Below are 16,577 nucleotides of genomic sequence, written 5' to 3'. Positions count from 1 at the left end.
ATACTGCTTTATCGCACCATTGCCAAGTTATGCTTGCATTTTGACATACACTGCAAGACTATCACCAGAATGGTTACTACTTAGTGATTTTGCAGCTTAAGTAACACCCAGGCCTGTGGACACAGGGCAGCCAAACTTCAAGACTCAAATCCCCATCTGGCTTTTAGTAGGAGAGTATAACTGAGGCTGTATTCAAGGTTGAGAGTCACTGCTATCCTAAAGAATGCATTCCCTCTTTGTTTTCATTTTATGCATGTACTTTTGAAGTTTGGGCCTGTCTCAAAGGCAGCCCTGTTAATGCAAAGTACTCTAAGCTGTTTTCAGGGTTGATGAGCCTTTTACTTTGCTAGCCATCTTGTCGAAAGTTTGTCTATTTCCACCAGGATGATGTCACATTTCTAAATAACCTGTATACTTTTCAACTCACTTGGTTGCCCTAAGCAAAGTTAAAACCATGAGCATTAACAATGTGATAGCACAAAGTATAATGACTTCTGGAATATTTCCTCCACTAAATAAACTTACTGACTACTTTTAAATTCCATATCACTGAGATTTTCAGGGATGGATACAGATTATAGGACAGAATCTAATGTGTATGGCCTTGGGCCAACTCTGTAGAAGAGTTCTTTATTCCACCTGCAAGCTCATGATCTGCATTCATGTAAGTGAGTTTTCTGGTCTCATGAACTCATGCAAGAGTGATTCATTAGTCCAGCCTTATTTTGAGCCAAATGTAAACCACAGTTCCCACGTTTTCCAAATGCCCACTATTCAAGTCTCCAAAGTCTAAGAAACACATTGGCAGTATCATTACAGAAGTGATTAAATGACTCCATTTCCTTTTTAATCACTTCCCTCACTATGGAGGTGATCGCTCAGAAGTCAGCTTGATAGAGAAAAATATATCGGCTCAGCATTTCAGAGAATCTCTAGTCTATCATGTCAGGAAAGACCTGAGGGCAGTGTTTTGTTTTTGCAACAGGAACACAGGGCACAGTCTACCTAGTGCTTCTTTTAGTTGCATGAGGTACTTTATGAACACGCAAACTGCGTCATGATCTTGGGACATGAGGGTCACTCACAGAGGTCTATAATGTAAGCACTGTGCTGAATAGCTCTAGTGTTTTCAAGGAAAGAATGAAGAAAGAGAAATTGCATCATTCATAGTAATTACACACTTTTGAAATCAGGAAACATTCTGGTCTTAGTTACTTAAAATTCATAGTTTGTTGGTGGGTGGTACTCACTCAATGTGTGTATGCTTTGTATGTGTGAAAGTTTGATATGCACTAAGACAAAAAAAGAAAATGCATATTTCTTCAAATTACATCTAAAGTTTATAGAGACAAAGGGGCACAGAGAGAGTGATAGTTTCCAAATCACTATCTTTCAAATTTTTCAGAATTTGTGTAATCATTTGAATGTTTCTTCAGAAACTAATTTGGTATTTTCCAATGTGGCCAGTTATGCACAATCATTTTAAAACATATTTTTAGGGCCACCCTTGAAAGTTTAGAATTAAATGATGCAGCAAGCCTCCAAGCAGAGGAGAATGAAGAGCTTTCAAGAACCCCGGTAAGTATAGACTTATGAAGTCCATTTTGTTTTAATTCTCTAATACTTGAAAGAAATTTTCCTGTGTTCAGAAACAGCATATAACCACATTTTAGGAGAGTCAGATATTCTCCCTGTTCAAATATTTGATAGCTTCACATTGTTACTATTTGTTAGTAATTATAGGAGTCAGGTTAATTGTCTGCCCATGAGGTAGTGCAGTAGTAGGTTCTCCACTAAGGATAGGATATATTTAGTCACAGGTTCTTGGCTCAGACAACAGTTCAAGGTATGGGTTTAACATATAAAAGGGGCCTTACATCCAATTAGAAAACAGTAGATTAAGAGTCTTTTTTACCACCAGTGATGGCTGGCAATGGTAGTCATAGTTGCAGGCAGCAGGGTTCATATCTACATATGTGTTGATTTCTTTTCTCCTCTAGCAGCTTCTAGCACTATGAAAGCTAGCTAAGGGGAATAATGTTTCCAGGTTATATTGTAGATTCCCACATGTTATAGCTCAAGGAGTGAGGTCTCCAGGAATAATTTCTTTCCATCAGGTTTTAGAGGGTAACCAAGAGCATTAGGAAGTACCTGAATATCGTATGACCTCGCTTGTCAAAAACTGTAGAAGAAGAAAACCATTCCTGGGATAGCATTTATTACCACTGCGGTATTGAATAGGGCCAGCATCACCCCATTGTAGAAACGCTTTTTTCACTCATTTTATACATGTGTATATGAATATTCTTTAGAAAGCTTCTATAGTATCAGGTCTCCATATGACATTTTGAAAGATCTTTAGTATTTGTTATTTTATTTTTATATTATTTTATTTATTTGCATTTCAAATGTTATTCCTCTTCCTGGGAGCCCCTCCACAAACACCCCACCTTTTTCCCCTACCGTTTTAACCTCTAATTGTGCTCCCACACCAACTCATCCATTCCTACATCATCCCTTTAGCATCTTGATTCTCTAGGGCATCAAGCATTCACAAGAACAAGCACATCCCCTCCCCCTGAGGCCAGACAAGGCAATCCTGTAGCAGGGACCATGGACCAACCCTTGTATGCTCTTTGGTTGGTTGCTTAGTTGTTGGGAGCTCTGAGGTATCCAGTTATTGGATACTGTTATTTATCCTATGGGGTTGCAATACCCTTTACCTCCTTCAGTCCTTTCCCTCACTCTTTCCATAGGGTTCCCCATGCCCAGGCCAATGGTTTGGTGTAAGTATTTGTATCTGTCTCAGTCAGGTGTTGGTAGAGCTTCTCAGAGTACACCCATGCCAGGCTTCTTCCACATCTTGGTTTCAGCAACAGAGTTAGGGATTTGACATCTGTATATGGTATAAATCCCAAGTTGAGGTGGTCTCTGCATGGCCTTTACTTCAGTCTCTGCTCCAGTGTTGTCCCTGCATTTCCATTAGACAGGAACAATCCTGGGACCATATTTTGAGATGGGTAGATTGCCAAATCCTTCAACTCGGGACATGTCTATCTACTGGAGGTGGTCTCTTCAGGTTCCATTTCCACGCTGTTGGTCATTTTGACTAAAGACCTCCCCGTTAGGACCGGGTACCCTCTCACACCCTTGGTGTTTTTATTTTCTATGAGAAATGAAAGAGAAAGGAGGCAAGCCTAAAGAGACTTGAGGTGGGAAGTCCGGGCTAGTAGTGTGGATTGGCTTGAACTCATATTTTCAGTCACTCAGTGCCAGTTGTGGACAGGATACCTGAGTGATGCATATTCTGCCAGAGAAAGGCATGGCTTCTTCCTTCACCAGCAGGTGCTATTAGGGGTGAGTTAGATGAGAACATGTCTTGATGAAATGAATAATGTACCAAGAAGAGAGTTGGCAAAGCCATTTTTTTTGTGTGTGTGTATGTCTTAGGCTTTCTATTGCTGGGAACAGATTCCATGATATAAAGGACAAAATTGATTTGTGACTAGCTTATAGGTTCAGAGGTCCAGTACAATACCAAGACAGGAAGCATTTTAGTTTTTAGGCAGGCATAGTGCTGGAGAATGAACTAAGAGTTCTCCATCATGATCCAACCTCTGTCAATAGATTGGCATTCTCAGGAAGGTAGGAGAAAGCACTCTTCAGAAATGGGTGGAGCTTCAAAGCCCACTGCCACAGTGGGGTACTTCCTGCAACAACACCACACCTACTCTCAGCAGGCCTTATCTCTTAAGAGTGTCTCTTCCCAAGAACCATGCATATCCCAACCATCACACTGTGAGTAAAGAACATCCTCCCCAAAGGTCCTCCAATGTCAGGAATAGAGTGAGTTACTGAGGGGAAACAAGGGCTTGACCAGACCAGCAGAGCAAGTTTGCCATTCAAGAGGGTCATAGGATTCTTAGCCCCAAGTAGCATAGGGATGGGAATATGAATATTCTTTCTGCTGAGGGAGGGAGGCTATTCATGTATGTCCACAGATGATGAGGTGAAAAAGACAGATGGAAAGGTAAGAACACAGCAAACCGAGGAGAAGAGTTCTGCCTGTGACTCCTCTTAAGTGAGTGTCATAAGTCCTGGGAAGGTGAGTGTTGGAAGTTTGAAATATCTCCTTTTGATAATTGTTGGTGGCATTGAGTTCTTCAATGTGCATGGTAATGGTCTTGGAGACTTGGTAGGGTTGGAATACCAAAGGAAAGAGGAGTAATTATGACCATTAATTATAGTAGTTGTTACTATTGAAGGGTGTACTGAGGAAGTATGAGAGTTAGGGTAAGGAAGACAGAGTTCAGACTGGTACTGGCCATATCTTGGGTCATGGAAGAGTTCTATTAGAGACTCATAAGATCCTCCCAGGGACTGACTTCTACAGGTTAAAGTTAGGAATGGAATATTTACCTAGGGAAGAAATATAGAATTCTGGAACCACAGGATAGATTTCAGAGTACATGTGTGGTCTCTATTTATGATAGTATGATGTAATGTTACTGTGGCAAGCATGGAAGATGACATTTCTAATAGCAGAAAAATGGTGAGTCCTGAGGGAGAGAGGGTTAGAGTGGGAAGAGTGGGGACTTCAACCTTGGAGGTGCTGTCAGAATCATAGACTGAAGGTGTATAATAGACAGTAGAGAAACAAGGAGACCGTTACTGAGGAAGAGTCAGAAGAAGAGTCCCAGAAAGAGGGCTACATTAGTGAGCTAGGAAAAAAAAACCTTCCCATGTTTAACAAATAATATTTATAAATTTATATATCAGAAAAATGTCACAATGAAAATGTCACATAGCTGAGGTCTTCTATAAAGTGTTATCTGGGGGCCAATGAGATGACTAAGTGTGTAAGAGCACTTGCTGCTGTTGCAGAAACCTGGGTTAAGGTCCCAGCATCCATGTGTCAATGCCTAGTTTTTGGAACTCTAGCTCTTTTGGAAACTGGTAACATTTCCTCCTCAGATCTGGCAATAGGTAGGCCTAAGCCTACAAAAAATACAATCTTGCCAAACACCCAAATCCATAAGACAATTTTAAAAATTATTATTTTGAAATCTATGCTCACATGTATCAATTTCAGAAAATATGTTCTGAATTATCTAAGAATATTATGCTTGGTAAATAATATTTCTAAGAAAGAAAAGTGGATCTCTACAGTTAAAATTGTATTCATATATTTTTTTTCAACGTCTGAAAAGGCTCAAGAAGAACAGTTTAAGTTGTACCTGTCACTGACACAGAGTTTGCATGAAATGAGAAGGAGAAATAGGGAACTAGAAGAAGAAATAGACAGGTATGACATTTATTTATCAAAGCATTCACCCACAACTAAAGAGTGATTTTACCAAAACCTAAATATAAATTCCTATCTTGTCTACAAGTTTATAATAAAACAAATAGTTCTATTTTTAAACTCATATAAGAAACCTACAACACAATTTCAAATTTTGGAAGAACAGTATTAATTGCTAACTTCTGTGATGATTTTGACCATAATAAGTGACAGTGAAAGCATTCTCTGATGTCAACTGTAATCTTCCTAATATATTTTCAATTTCTACTTTGAAATATGCTTTTATTTTTTTCCTCCTACATTTCAGATATTAATACCCATATCTTGTTTGTGTGCTTGTTATAAAAGATCAAAATTTACATGGATAAAATTGGGTTTTCTTCTACTTTTAAATATTTAACCATGATATGTTATTCATGTGGACCCATAAAAAGATATACTAATATTCCATGATCATAATCCATATACACATGAAATATAAACATTTTCAAACCTGAGTTTCCTTTAAGAAATTTACATGTATGTGTACATAAACTAACATACAGATTGATGTCTTATATTTTATATAGGAATTGTTCTATAGTATCAAACAGAGCTCAGAATCCAAAAATATTTAATTTTCATTTAAGGCCACTGACATGTCTTTTTATTTTAAGGCATCTATAAATTATATGTAATCATTAATTGTGCTGGTTGATTTTGTCAACTTGACACAATCCAGACATATCTGAGAAGCAAGAACCACAATTGAGAAAATGCCTCTATGAAGAATTGCTTATAAGAAACATGTGCAGATATTTTCTTAATGACCATGGAATGTGGGGTAACAAGATCATTGTGTATAGGTTCCATCCCTGGCAGATGATTCTGGGGTGTAGGAGAAATCAGGTCAGGCAAAATATGAGCGGCAATCCATTAAGCAGCCTTCCTCTCTGGCCTCTGTGCTGCCTAGTTTTGTGAACCAAGTTATATTCATCTAAGAGAAGGGAGCCTCAATTGATAACTAATATATTGCTGAATAACTATAATACTCTATTACTTTTTGGAACATTGTCAAATGCCTGTGCATGCATAGCACAGGTGCATTCTAAGTACTTTTTGACATCCTGAATACAGAATCTTCAGGCTTAGAATGCCTCTCTCTCTCTCTCTCTCTCTCTCTCTCTCTCTCTCTCTCTCTCTCTCTCTCTCTCTCTCTCTCTCTCCCTCGATTCCTTCCCCTCCCCCTCTCTCTCCTCTTTCCCTTGCTTCATCTCCCTCCCTTGCTGCCATGCTCCAGCCCTTTCTGTTTCTATTTTAATGAGTACACAGAATGATAGATAACATGAAAACTTTCAGACTTGTAATGCATGAAAGATGTCATTATTCTATCACCTGAAATAAAATAATACAAAATTTCTCGTAACTTTTGAGTCTCCCAACATGGCTGGCCTCTTTTGTTTTTATTTTTTATTTTAATTTTGATTTCTCTAAAGTGTGACTAGTGTTTTCCTGTGATTTAACATTCTGCATATGATATTGCATCTTCTGCATTTTGTGAAAACCACATTAGGAGGTTCTCTAGATTTCTTCTTAAAAGGTTGCATTAGTTACACATCTGGTGCTATGATAAATTCAATGACCAAAGAAAACTTAAGGAATAAACGGGCTGTGTTTACAGAGGGACAGATTCCACAGTAGTTGGGAAAGCAGCAAGCCTCTGCCTCCTGACGTTTCCATAACCTGCCCAAGCATCATCAGTAACTGGAGCCCAAGTGTTCAAATACTTCTCCTACAAAGGGCCATAGAATCTTTTCAAGTCTTTCCCCATATTTCTATATTTGATCCCCTATGTCTTAACGCACTGATTGTCCTCTTTTCTTTTCCCAATTATCCTTCAAAGGCTTTATTTGTCTTCATTCTAAATTTTAATTTTGATTGGAATTCAACCAAGGTACTTACACACACCACACATACTTGGTACTACTATGTGGAATGAATCGTTGTTTATTTGCATGTGTTTGTGTGTCTTGAACATATGTATTCATTTGTGTGTATACATGATTTAAGCCTCTTCCCCATCCAGAGGTAATTAAGAAAATGTTCCCACAGGCATGTCTCTAGAATGGTATAATCAATAATTTTGTCAGTAAAGTTTCTTTCTTTTCAAATTAAACTTGTGTCTGTCAAGTTGATAATAATAAACAACACCAACAAAACAAAACAAAGTTAACCAACAGAATAATAGTATCTAATTTCAGTTACCAGCATCTACCTTCAAGTAGCATCTAACTCCCTGTAACAACAACTTCTGAAGTATCAGTACTTGTACCTATGAGGATACTTGCATTCCTGTGTACGTATACACAGTGAGACAAAGTCCACACATGCACACAAACACACACACACACACACATTCACACACACACACACACACACACACACACACACACATACAAACAATCCTGGAAATTAAAAACAAAATTATAAGTAAATCATTTATTTTGATATATGAAAATATATGTTGACATATGATATTTATAACATTCAGTTCCTGATTTCAATATTAATACTTTATTTACCATTTTTATTTCAACCATTTTATTTTATTTTTTCGAACTTTTTATTTTCAATTTTCTTTGTTTACATTCAAAATGATTTTCCTTTCCTGGTTCCCCCCTCTCCATAATTTCCCTAAGCCTTCTTCCCTCTGCCCATTCTCCTATCACCCCCTCCTACTTCTCTGTCCTGGTATTTATTTTAAAATTCAAAAATTAAAATTATTTCAATCTCATACTTTTAAAATAGTCACAGAATCACACTTTTGATTATTATTAATTTTGCTTTAGTATTATAAACCATATTACTATTCATAATGTATTAAATGATTATAATTTAAAATCTTCAGTTACTAACCAGGCTTATTCTTATATCTGTAATGCAAATACTTGTAAAATACAGTCTGGAAGATCCAATGTTTAAAGCCAGATTTCATAAAAAACAACACAAATATACAAACATACAATGGTGATAATAGTTTACTTAATTGTTTTGCATATTTGTCTAGGTATATGGACCTGTGCACAATGATGGAGGAGGACTCAGATGGACATCAAAATGGAGAGTTTTCAGGTTATAATGCTTCAAGTACAAGTCACTGCGAAGAGGATACGGTACTGAAACTAAGAGAGAAGGTGAATTTAAATTAATTTTTCAAATAAAAATTGCATCTAATTTAGTACAATGTAAATATAAAGAGTTTGCCAATTTTTGAAAACTTGAGTTCATATTCAAAAGAACTTTCCTTTTAGATTGAAAATGTGTCATATTTGTGTCTTGAAATTTCTATGCTGTTCTAAACCCATTTGGCATGTATGCCCCTGCCTAAATTTGAGTCACAGGAACCACGTCCCAGACTCTATATGTTCAGGAAAAACAATTTCATGTTAGTTTCCTCTATTGAACACAGTGTGGTTCAGGCTGGATTTTATTGATCATAATTCAAGAAAAAAATTTAAACTCATATGAAGATGTTATTGTGTATACCTTTAAACTTCAGAGATTTGAAGTACTTTATCAAAGATAAGTAATTGTTTAAATATTAGTTGGAATCATTAACTTTCAAAAGTAGTTTGTATGTTTGAAAAAAATTCAGTCTAGAAGGAAATGAGATGGAGTTCTCCATAGAAGGAAGCAGGGAGAAGTAAACATTAGAAACTTTGAAAAAGAGAAAATGCATCCAATTTTTAAAATTAAAATAAAAGCTTGTATTTTCTTCATTTCTTGGAAGGGATATATATATATTTTCTTCATTTCTTGAAAGGGGCATATACTTTAGCTTTATTTTTCTCATTTTCTATTTTTTTTGTTCATTTCACATGAGACTTCTAGTTAAATTCCTTTTATTATCTGTGAAGAAGAAATGTCTGTAGTTACTGACATGATGATTTGACAGTCGTTCCAATATTAAATTAGTTAAAAGACATATGAGAACCTCACTTATGTACCTAATAATGTTTAGAGAGTTTTCCTGATCTGAAAACAGCTTATGGCTTCTCTCTCTCTCTCTCTCTCTCTCTCTCTCTCTCTCTCTCTCTCTCTCTCTCTCTCTCTCTCTCCCTCCCTCCCTCTCTCTCTCCCTCTCTCTCCATATGTGTGTGTGTGTGTGTGTGTTATATTTGTTGTATATATGAGTTTGTGTTGTTTGTTTGATTTGGTTGGATTTTTTAAATTTAAGTTTATCAATAATTCATTAATGTGTGAAGTGGAAAACCAGGTGTAAAGCCTGGGTTCATGCTGAAATTGTTGAAATTCATGGTGAATCCATGCCAAAATTCATGTTGAATTCAATTGGAATCATGCTGAAATTGCTATTAGTGTTATGTTAACCTTTTTTCTGCCTACTGCATTACTAGACAATATTAATTGTTTTCACTCAGCTTGAAAGTATGGAAACAAAACTACAACAAGAATTAATCCGCTGCCAATGCAAGGAAGATGAAAATAATCTTTTGGAGCAGAAAATAGCAGAAAGGAAAGCAGCCCGGGAGAACCGTGAAGCGGAAGAGGGTAGAATAAAGCAGCTTGAAGAGAAAATACTCAGCCTCAAAGCCGATATGGACAAGAACATGGTAGAGCGAAGTGAGGTAGAAAATCATAAGAAAGCCATTGAAGAGCAAGCTAGGAGTCAAGTCATGGAAAAAATAAACCAAGAGAACCAAGTCTTACGGGTAACTATAGTCATTTGTCCTGTGCTGTAATTCACTCCACCTCAAAATTCATATTCAATTATATTTTTTGTATGATTGTGTGTGTTTCTTCTGTGTTTCACAGCAGTTTCTTTTGTTGATTTCTGGAAAAAGAAGCCATACCCTTCTATTGATAATCCTGTTAGTTTTGACATTAATGCTAAAAGAATTCATCTTTCAGAATTCCAGTTTTCAATAGGAAATGTTGTGATTTATGAGATAGATTGAAACATGGTGGGAAAGAAAATCATTGTGATGTGGATATGATAATGTACTTCGGTTGTTTATAAGTTCCATGGCTTACTCTGAAATTATATTATTAATTTTTGAATTGTTATATGAATACCTCAGGGATGAGACTGTAGTCCTATGGTTGTATATCTCTTTGTCATCCACAAGTCCCTGGGTTCTGACTACAGCACCACAGAAAGAAATTATTAAAACAATTCTGCTTAAATCCACTGGAAGTTGTTGATAAAGAATTTGAACTCCAACTCCTTTCTCTTTCATTTAACACATTCTCTGCCTTGTGGAGCCAAATGCAGAGAAAATTACACAATAATTTGTTGGATGATTAGGTTTTAAATAAGTGTTTCCTTTATTTGGAATATATACATTGATATTTGTAATTTAAACAGAATCTTTCTGTGAGTTGAAGTTATTTATTTAATTTCATCTTGGTAATTTCATCATGAATACAAGATTTTGATAACACCAACCACTCCTCCTAATACATTTGAAATCTCCTTGGTTGTCCTCCTTTAAAATGTTTCTTTTTAATATTCTTAAGGAACTAGCTGCCTCTGAGCAACAGAAAGATCAGGAAAGACAGGATTACATCATGTCACTGGAGCATAGATATAAGGAAATTGAACTTGAGATTGTGGAAACAAAATCTCGTGCAATTTCTGTGAAAGCACAACGGAGAACATTTGAAGAAAAATATAGAGCAGAATTGCAACTTGGAGAACGATTGAAATATGAACTTGAAAAGTAAGTCAGACTTTGGAAGCCTAGTAAGCCAGTGCACTGAATTTAAACTCTAGTGAAATGACTCATGTGGCTATTAGAGCCTGAAAGAACATTACCTTCCCGAAATAATATCCATACGTGTACTTCCCTTTAAATCACTTGTGTAGGACAGATAGCATTCCTCCACAGCTGTTGTAGGTTGGATGCAACTTTCGTCCTGCCATTATTATTATTATTTTATTTAATATATTCTTCATTTACATTTCAAATGAACCGTTTCCTGGTTCCCCCCCCCGAAAACTCCCAACCCATACTTCCCCCCTCTGCCTCCAAGAATATGACCTTACACCCAACCCACTCCCACCACCACACCCCATCCATTTCCCCTTACTGGGGCATCTATTGAGCCTTCACAGGACAAAGGACCGCTTTCCCCACAGATGCCCAATAAGGTATTCCTCTGCCACTCCTTTGGCTGGAGCCATGTGTACCCTTTGGTTGATGGCTTAGTCCCTGGGAGCCCTGAGGCATCTCTTTGGCTGACATCATCAGTCTTCCTATAGGGCTGCAAACCCCTTCAGCTCCTCCAGTCTGCCCTCCAACTCCTCCATTGGGGACCACGTGCTCAGTCCAATGATTGCCATTAGCACCTTCCTCTGTATTTGTAAGGCTCTGGCAGGGCCTCTCCAGAAACAACCATAACACTCTCCTTTCAGTATGCTCTTCTTTTCATCCATAACAGTTTTGGGATTTGATGACTTTATAGGATGAATCCTGAGGTAGGACAGTCTCTGGGTGGCCTTTCCTTCATTCTCTGCTCCACACTTTGTCTCCATAATTGCTCCTGTGAGTATTTTGTTCCCTTTCTCAGAGGAACCAAAGCACCCCCACTTTTGGTCTTCCTTCTTGAGCTTCCTGTGGTCTGTGAATTGTAACTTGTTTATTTTGAGATTTTGGGCTAATATACTCTTATCAATGAGTGCATACCATGTGTCTTCTTTTGTGATTGGGTTATCTCACTCAGGATGACACTTTCTAGTTCCATCCATTTCCCTAAGTATTTCATGAATTTATTGTTTTTAATTGCTGAATAGTACTTCATTGTGTCTATATGCCACAATGTCTGTATCCATTCTTCTGTTGAAGGACATCTGGGTTCTTTCCAGCTTCTGCCTATTATAAATAAGGCTGCTATGAACATAGTGGAACATGTATCTTTATTATATGTTGGAAGAGGATGTATCTTTATTATATGTTGGATAGCAAGGTCCTCATGTAGTACTATGTCTAATTTTCTGAGGAACCACCAAACTGATTTCCAGAGTGGTTTTACCAGCTTGCAATCCCACTAGCAATGAAGAAGTGTTCCTCTTTCTCCACATCCTCTCCAGCATCTGCTGGCCCCAGGAGTTTTCAACTTAGCCATTCTGACTGGAGTGAGGTGGACTCTCAGGGTTCTTTTGATTTGCATTTCCCTGATGACAGAGTATGATGAACATTTCATTAGAGCCATTCGAGTTTTCTCAGTTGAGATTTCTCTACTTAGCTCTGTACCCATTTTAGTAGAGTTATTTGACTCCCTAGAGTCTAACTTCTTGAGTTCTTTGTATATATTGGATATTAACCCTGTCCAAGATGTAGGAATGGTAAAGATCTTTTCCCAATCTGTTGGTTGCCATTTTGTCCTATTGACAGTGTCCTTTGCCTTACATAAGGTTTGTGGTTTTATGAGATCCCATTTATTGATTCTTGTTCTTAGAGCATAAGCCATTGGTGGTCTATTCAGGAAAATTTCCCCTGTGCCCATGTGTTTAAGGTTCTTCCCCACTTTCTCCTCTATAAGCTTCAGTGTATCTTGTTTTTATTTATTTATTTATTTATTTTATTTTTTATTCGATATATTTTTTATTTACATTTCAAATGTTTTCTGCTTTTCTGGACCTCCACTCCCCGAAAATCCCATAAGTCCCCTTCCTTCCCCCTGTTCTCCCACCCACCCCTTCCCACTTCCTGGTTCTGGTTTTTCCCTATACTACTTCACTGAGTCTTTCCAGAACAAGGGGCCACCCCTCCATTCTTCTTGTACTTCATTTGATGTGTGTATTATCTTTTGGGTATTCCCATTTTCTAGGTTAATATCCACTTATTAGTGAGTGCATACCATGATTGATCTTTTGAGACTGGGTTACCTCACTTAGTATGATGTTCTTCAGCTCCATCCATTTGCCTAAGAATTTCATGAATTCATTGTTTCTAATGGCTGAATAGTACTCCATTGTGTATATATACAACATTTTTTGCATCCATTCTTCTGTTGAGGGATACCTGGGTTCTTTCCAGCTTCTGGCTATTATAAATAGGGCTGCTATTAACATAGTGGAGCATGTATCCTCATTTCATGCTGGAGAATCCTCTGGGTATATGCCCAGTGTGAAGATCCTTGATCCACTTGGACTTGAGCTTTGTACAAGGAGGTAAGAATGGATCAATTTGCATTTTTCTTTATGCTGACCTCCAGTTGATACAGCACCATTTGTTAAAAATGCTGTCTCTTTTCCACTGGATGTTTTTAGCTCCTTTGTCGAATATCCAGTGACTGTAGGTGTGTGGGTTCATATCTGCGACACTTTCTTCCCTTTCCATAAAAAAAGTTTACTTGAGGTGTGGACATTCAGCTAAGTACATATGCATGCTAGTTATTTCGAATTGCTAATTCATATAGCTGTAATTTTGGAACTCTCCTCATCAAATGTTCACTTAAGTAGAAGTGTTTAAAGGAAGGTTATAATAGAAACTCAAAGAATGTAGCACACACCACAGAGTCTATTATTCTGGCTATTGGAATGTTATGTCTCTGTAATAGGAAATTTGTATGTTACCTGGAGAGACTCTGGTACATTAATGCTTTTCTAATTTACAAAAGGAACTATCCTTGCTGTTGACCTTAAGGTCTACTGCAGGTGTGAACAGAAATATAGATTATGAAGTTACTAAACATAATTGCTCATTCAGTATGGGAGGGAGGGCTGCATGAATGGCTAAAAGGGCAGGCCCCACAACTAATAACTCGACGAAGATCTTATAGTTTACCGGCCTCAGGGGTAGCCTGACTTACCAAATTCATGAAGGAAATGTTTCACTTTGCCATTTAATTCTATATCTGGAGTATATATGTTTTATAGATTTATGCATATTTAAATGCCTATGAGTATGACACAAAAAATGTATCAACCAACTAAACATTTCTTAACTTGTTGCACTTTAATACAGGGGCATCAACAATTTTTTTAAGTACAACCCTTCTAGACAGCAGTAGATTTGGTTATAAAATTGTGCCTCTTTGCTTACCTGTTCAACCTCTCTGAAGCTCTTTTTTTTTTTTAATTTTTTTTTATTATTCGATATAATTTATTTACATTTCAAATGATTTCCCCTTTTCTAGCCCCCCCCCACTCCCCGAAAGTCCCGCAAGCCCCCTTCTCTTCCCCTGTCCTCCCACCCACCCCTTCCCACTTCTCCGTTCTGGTTTTGCTGAAGGTTTTGCTGAATACTGTTTCACTGAGTCTTTCCAGAACCAGGGGCCACTCCTCCTTTCTTCTTGTACCTCATTTGATGTGTGGATTATGTTTTGGGTATTCCAGTTTTCTAGGTTAATATCCACTTATTAGTGAGTGCATACCATGATTCACCTTTTGAGTCTGGGTTACCTCACTTAGTATGATATTCTCTAGCTCCATCCATTTGCCTAAGAATTTCATGAATTCATTGTTTCTAATGGCTGAATAGTACTCCATTGTGTAGATATACCACATTTTTTGCATCCACTCTTCTGTTGAGGGATACCTGGGTTCTTTCCAGCATCTGGCAATTACAAATAGGGCTGCTATGAACATAGTAGAACATGTATCCTTATTACATGGTGGGGAGTCTTCTGGGTATATGCCCAGGAGTGGTATAGCAGGATCTTCTGGAAGTAAGGTGCCCAGTTTTCGGAGGAACCGCCAGACTGATTTCCAGAGTGGTTGTACCAATTTGCAACCCCACCAGCAGTGGAGGAGTGTTCCTCTTTCTCCACACCCTCTCCAACACCTGCTGTCTCCTGAATTTTTAATCTTAGCCATTCTGACTGGTGTAAGATGAAATCTTAGGGTTGTTTTGATTTGCATTTCCCTAATGACTAATGAAGTTGAGCATTTTTTAAGATGCTTCTCCGCCATCCGAAGTTCTTCAGGTGAGAATTCTTTGTTTAACTCTGTACCCCATTTTTTAATAGGGTTGTTTGGTTTTCTGGAGTCTAACTTCTTGAGTTCTTTATATATATTGGATATTAGCCCTCTATCTGATGTAGGATTAGTGAAGATCTTTTCCCAATTTGTTGGTTGCCGATTTGTCCTCTTGATGGTGTCCTTTGCCTTACAGAAACTTTGTAATTTTATGAGGTCCCATTTGTCAATTCTTGCTCTTAGAGCATACGCTATTGGTGTTCTGTTCAGAAACTTTCTCCCTGTACCGATGTCCTCAAGGGTCTTCCCCAGTTTTTTTTCTATTAGCTTCAGAGTGTCTGGCTTTATGTGGAGGTCCTTGATCCATTTGGATTTGAGCTTAGTACAAGGAGACAAGGATGGATCAATTCGCATTCTTCTGCATGCTGACCTCCAGTTGAACCAGCACCATTTGTTGAAAAGGCTATCTTTTTTCCATTGGATGTTTTCAGCCTCTTTGTCGAGGATCAAGTGGCCATAGGTGTGTGGGTTCATTTCTGGATCTTCAATCCTGTTCCATTGATCCTCCTGCCTGTCACTGTACCAATACCATGCAGTTTTTAACACTATTGCTCTGTAGTATTGCTTGAGGTCAGGGATACTGATTCCCCCAGATTTCCTTTTGTTGCTGAGAATAGTTTTAGCTATCCTGGGTTTTTTGTTGTTCCAGATGAATTTGATAATTGCTCTTTCTAACTCTGTGAAGAATTGAGTTGGGATTTTGATGGGTATTGCATTGAATCTGTATAGTGCTTTAGGCAAAATGGCCATTTTAACTATATTGATTCTACCGATCCATGAGCATGGGAGGTTTTCCCATTTTTTGAGGTCTTCTTCCATTTCCTTCTTCAGAGTCTTGAAGTTCTTGTCATACAGATCTTTCACATGTTTGGTAAGAGTCACCCCAAGATACTTTATACTGTTTGTGGCTATTGTGAAGGGGGTCATTTCCCTAATTTCTTTCTCAGCCTGCTTATCCTTTGAGTATAGGAAGGCCACTGATTTGCTTGAGTTGACTTTATAACCTGCCACTTTGCTGAAGTTGTTTATCAGCTGTAGGAGCTCTCTAGTGGAGTTCTTTGGGTCACTTAGGTAGACGATCATGTTGCTGCAAATAATGATAGTTTGACTTCTTCCTTTCCAATTTGTATCCCTTTGACCTCCTTATGTTGTCGAATTGCCGGAGCTAGTACCTCAAGTACAATATTGAAAAGATAAGGAGAAAGGGGGCAGCCTTGTCTGGTCCCTGATTTCAGTGGGATTGCTTCAAGTTTCTCTCCATTTAGTTTGATGCTGGCTACCGGTTTGCTG

The 16,577-nt window shown here is 37.8% G+C and overlaps 1 protein-coding gene across 1 annotated transcript in view; it reads left to right on the top strand.

Moving 5' to 3' along the window:
- Window positions 1-11,110, top strand: part of LOC127664602 (ankyrin repeat domain-containing protein 26-like) — a 34,011-nt gene extending 22,901 nt beyond the window's left edge. Inside the window, exons 8-12 of the mRNA XM_052156643.1 lie at window positions 1,500-1,578; window positions 5,211-5,305; window positions 8,352-8,478; window positions 9,724-10,014; window positions 10,823-11,110. Coding sequence (XP_052012603.1) covers window positions 1,500-1,578; window positions 5,211-5,305; window positions 8,352-8,478; window positions 9,724-10,014; window positions 10,823-11,029 — 799 coding nt within the window. The 3' untranslated portion in view covers window positions 11,030-11,110. The remainder of the gene's footprint in view (window positions 1-1,499; window positions 1,579-5,210; window positions 5,306-8,351; window positions 8,479-9,723; window positions 10,015-10,822) is intronic.
- Window positions 11,111-16,577: the final 5,467 nt, after the last annotated feature.

The sequence above is a fragment of the Apodemus sylvaticus genome, chromosome 14, assembly GCF_947179515.1.
Source record: "Apodemus sylvaticus chromosome 14, mApoSyl1.1, whole genome shotgun sequence".
In the NCBI taxonomy this organism is placed as follows: Eukaryota; Metazoa; Chordata; class Mammalia; order Rodentia; family Muridae; genus Apodemus; species Apodemus sylvaticus.
The sequence above is the reverse complement of the archived record's forward strand: the minus strand, read 5'-3'. Positions and strand labels throughout refer to the sequence as shown.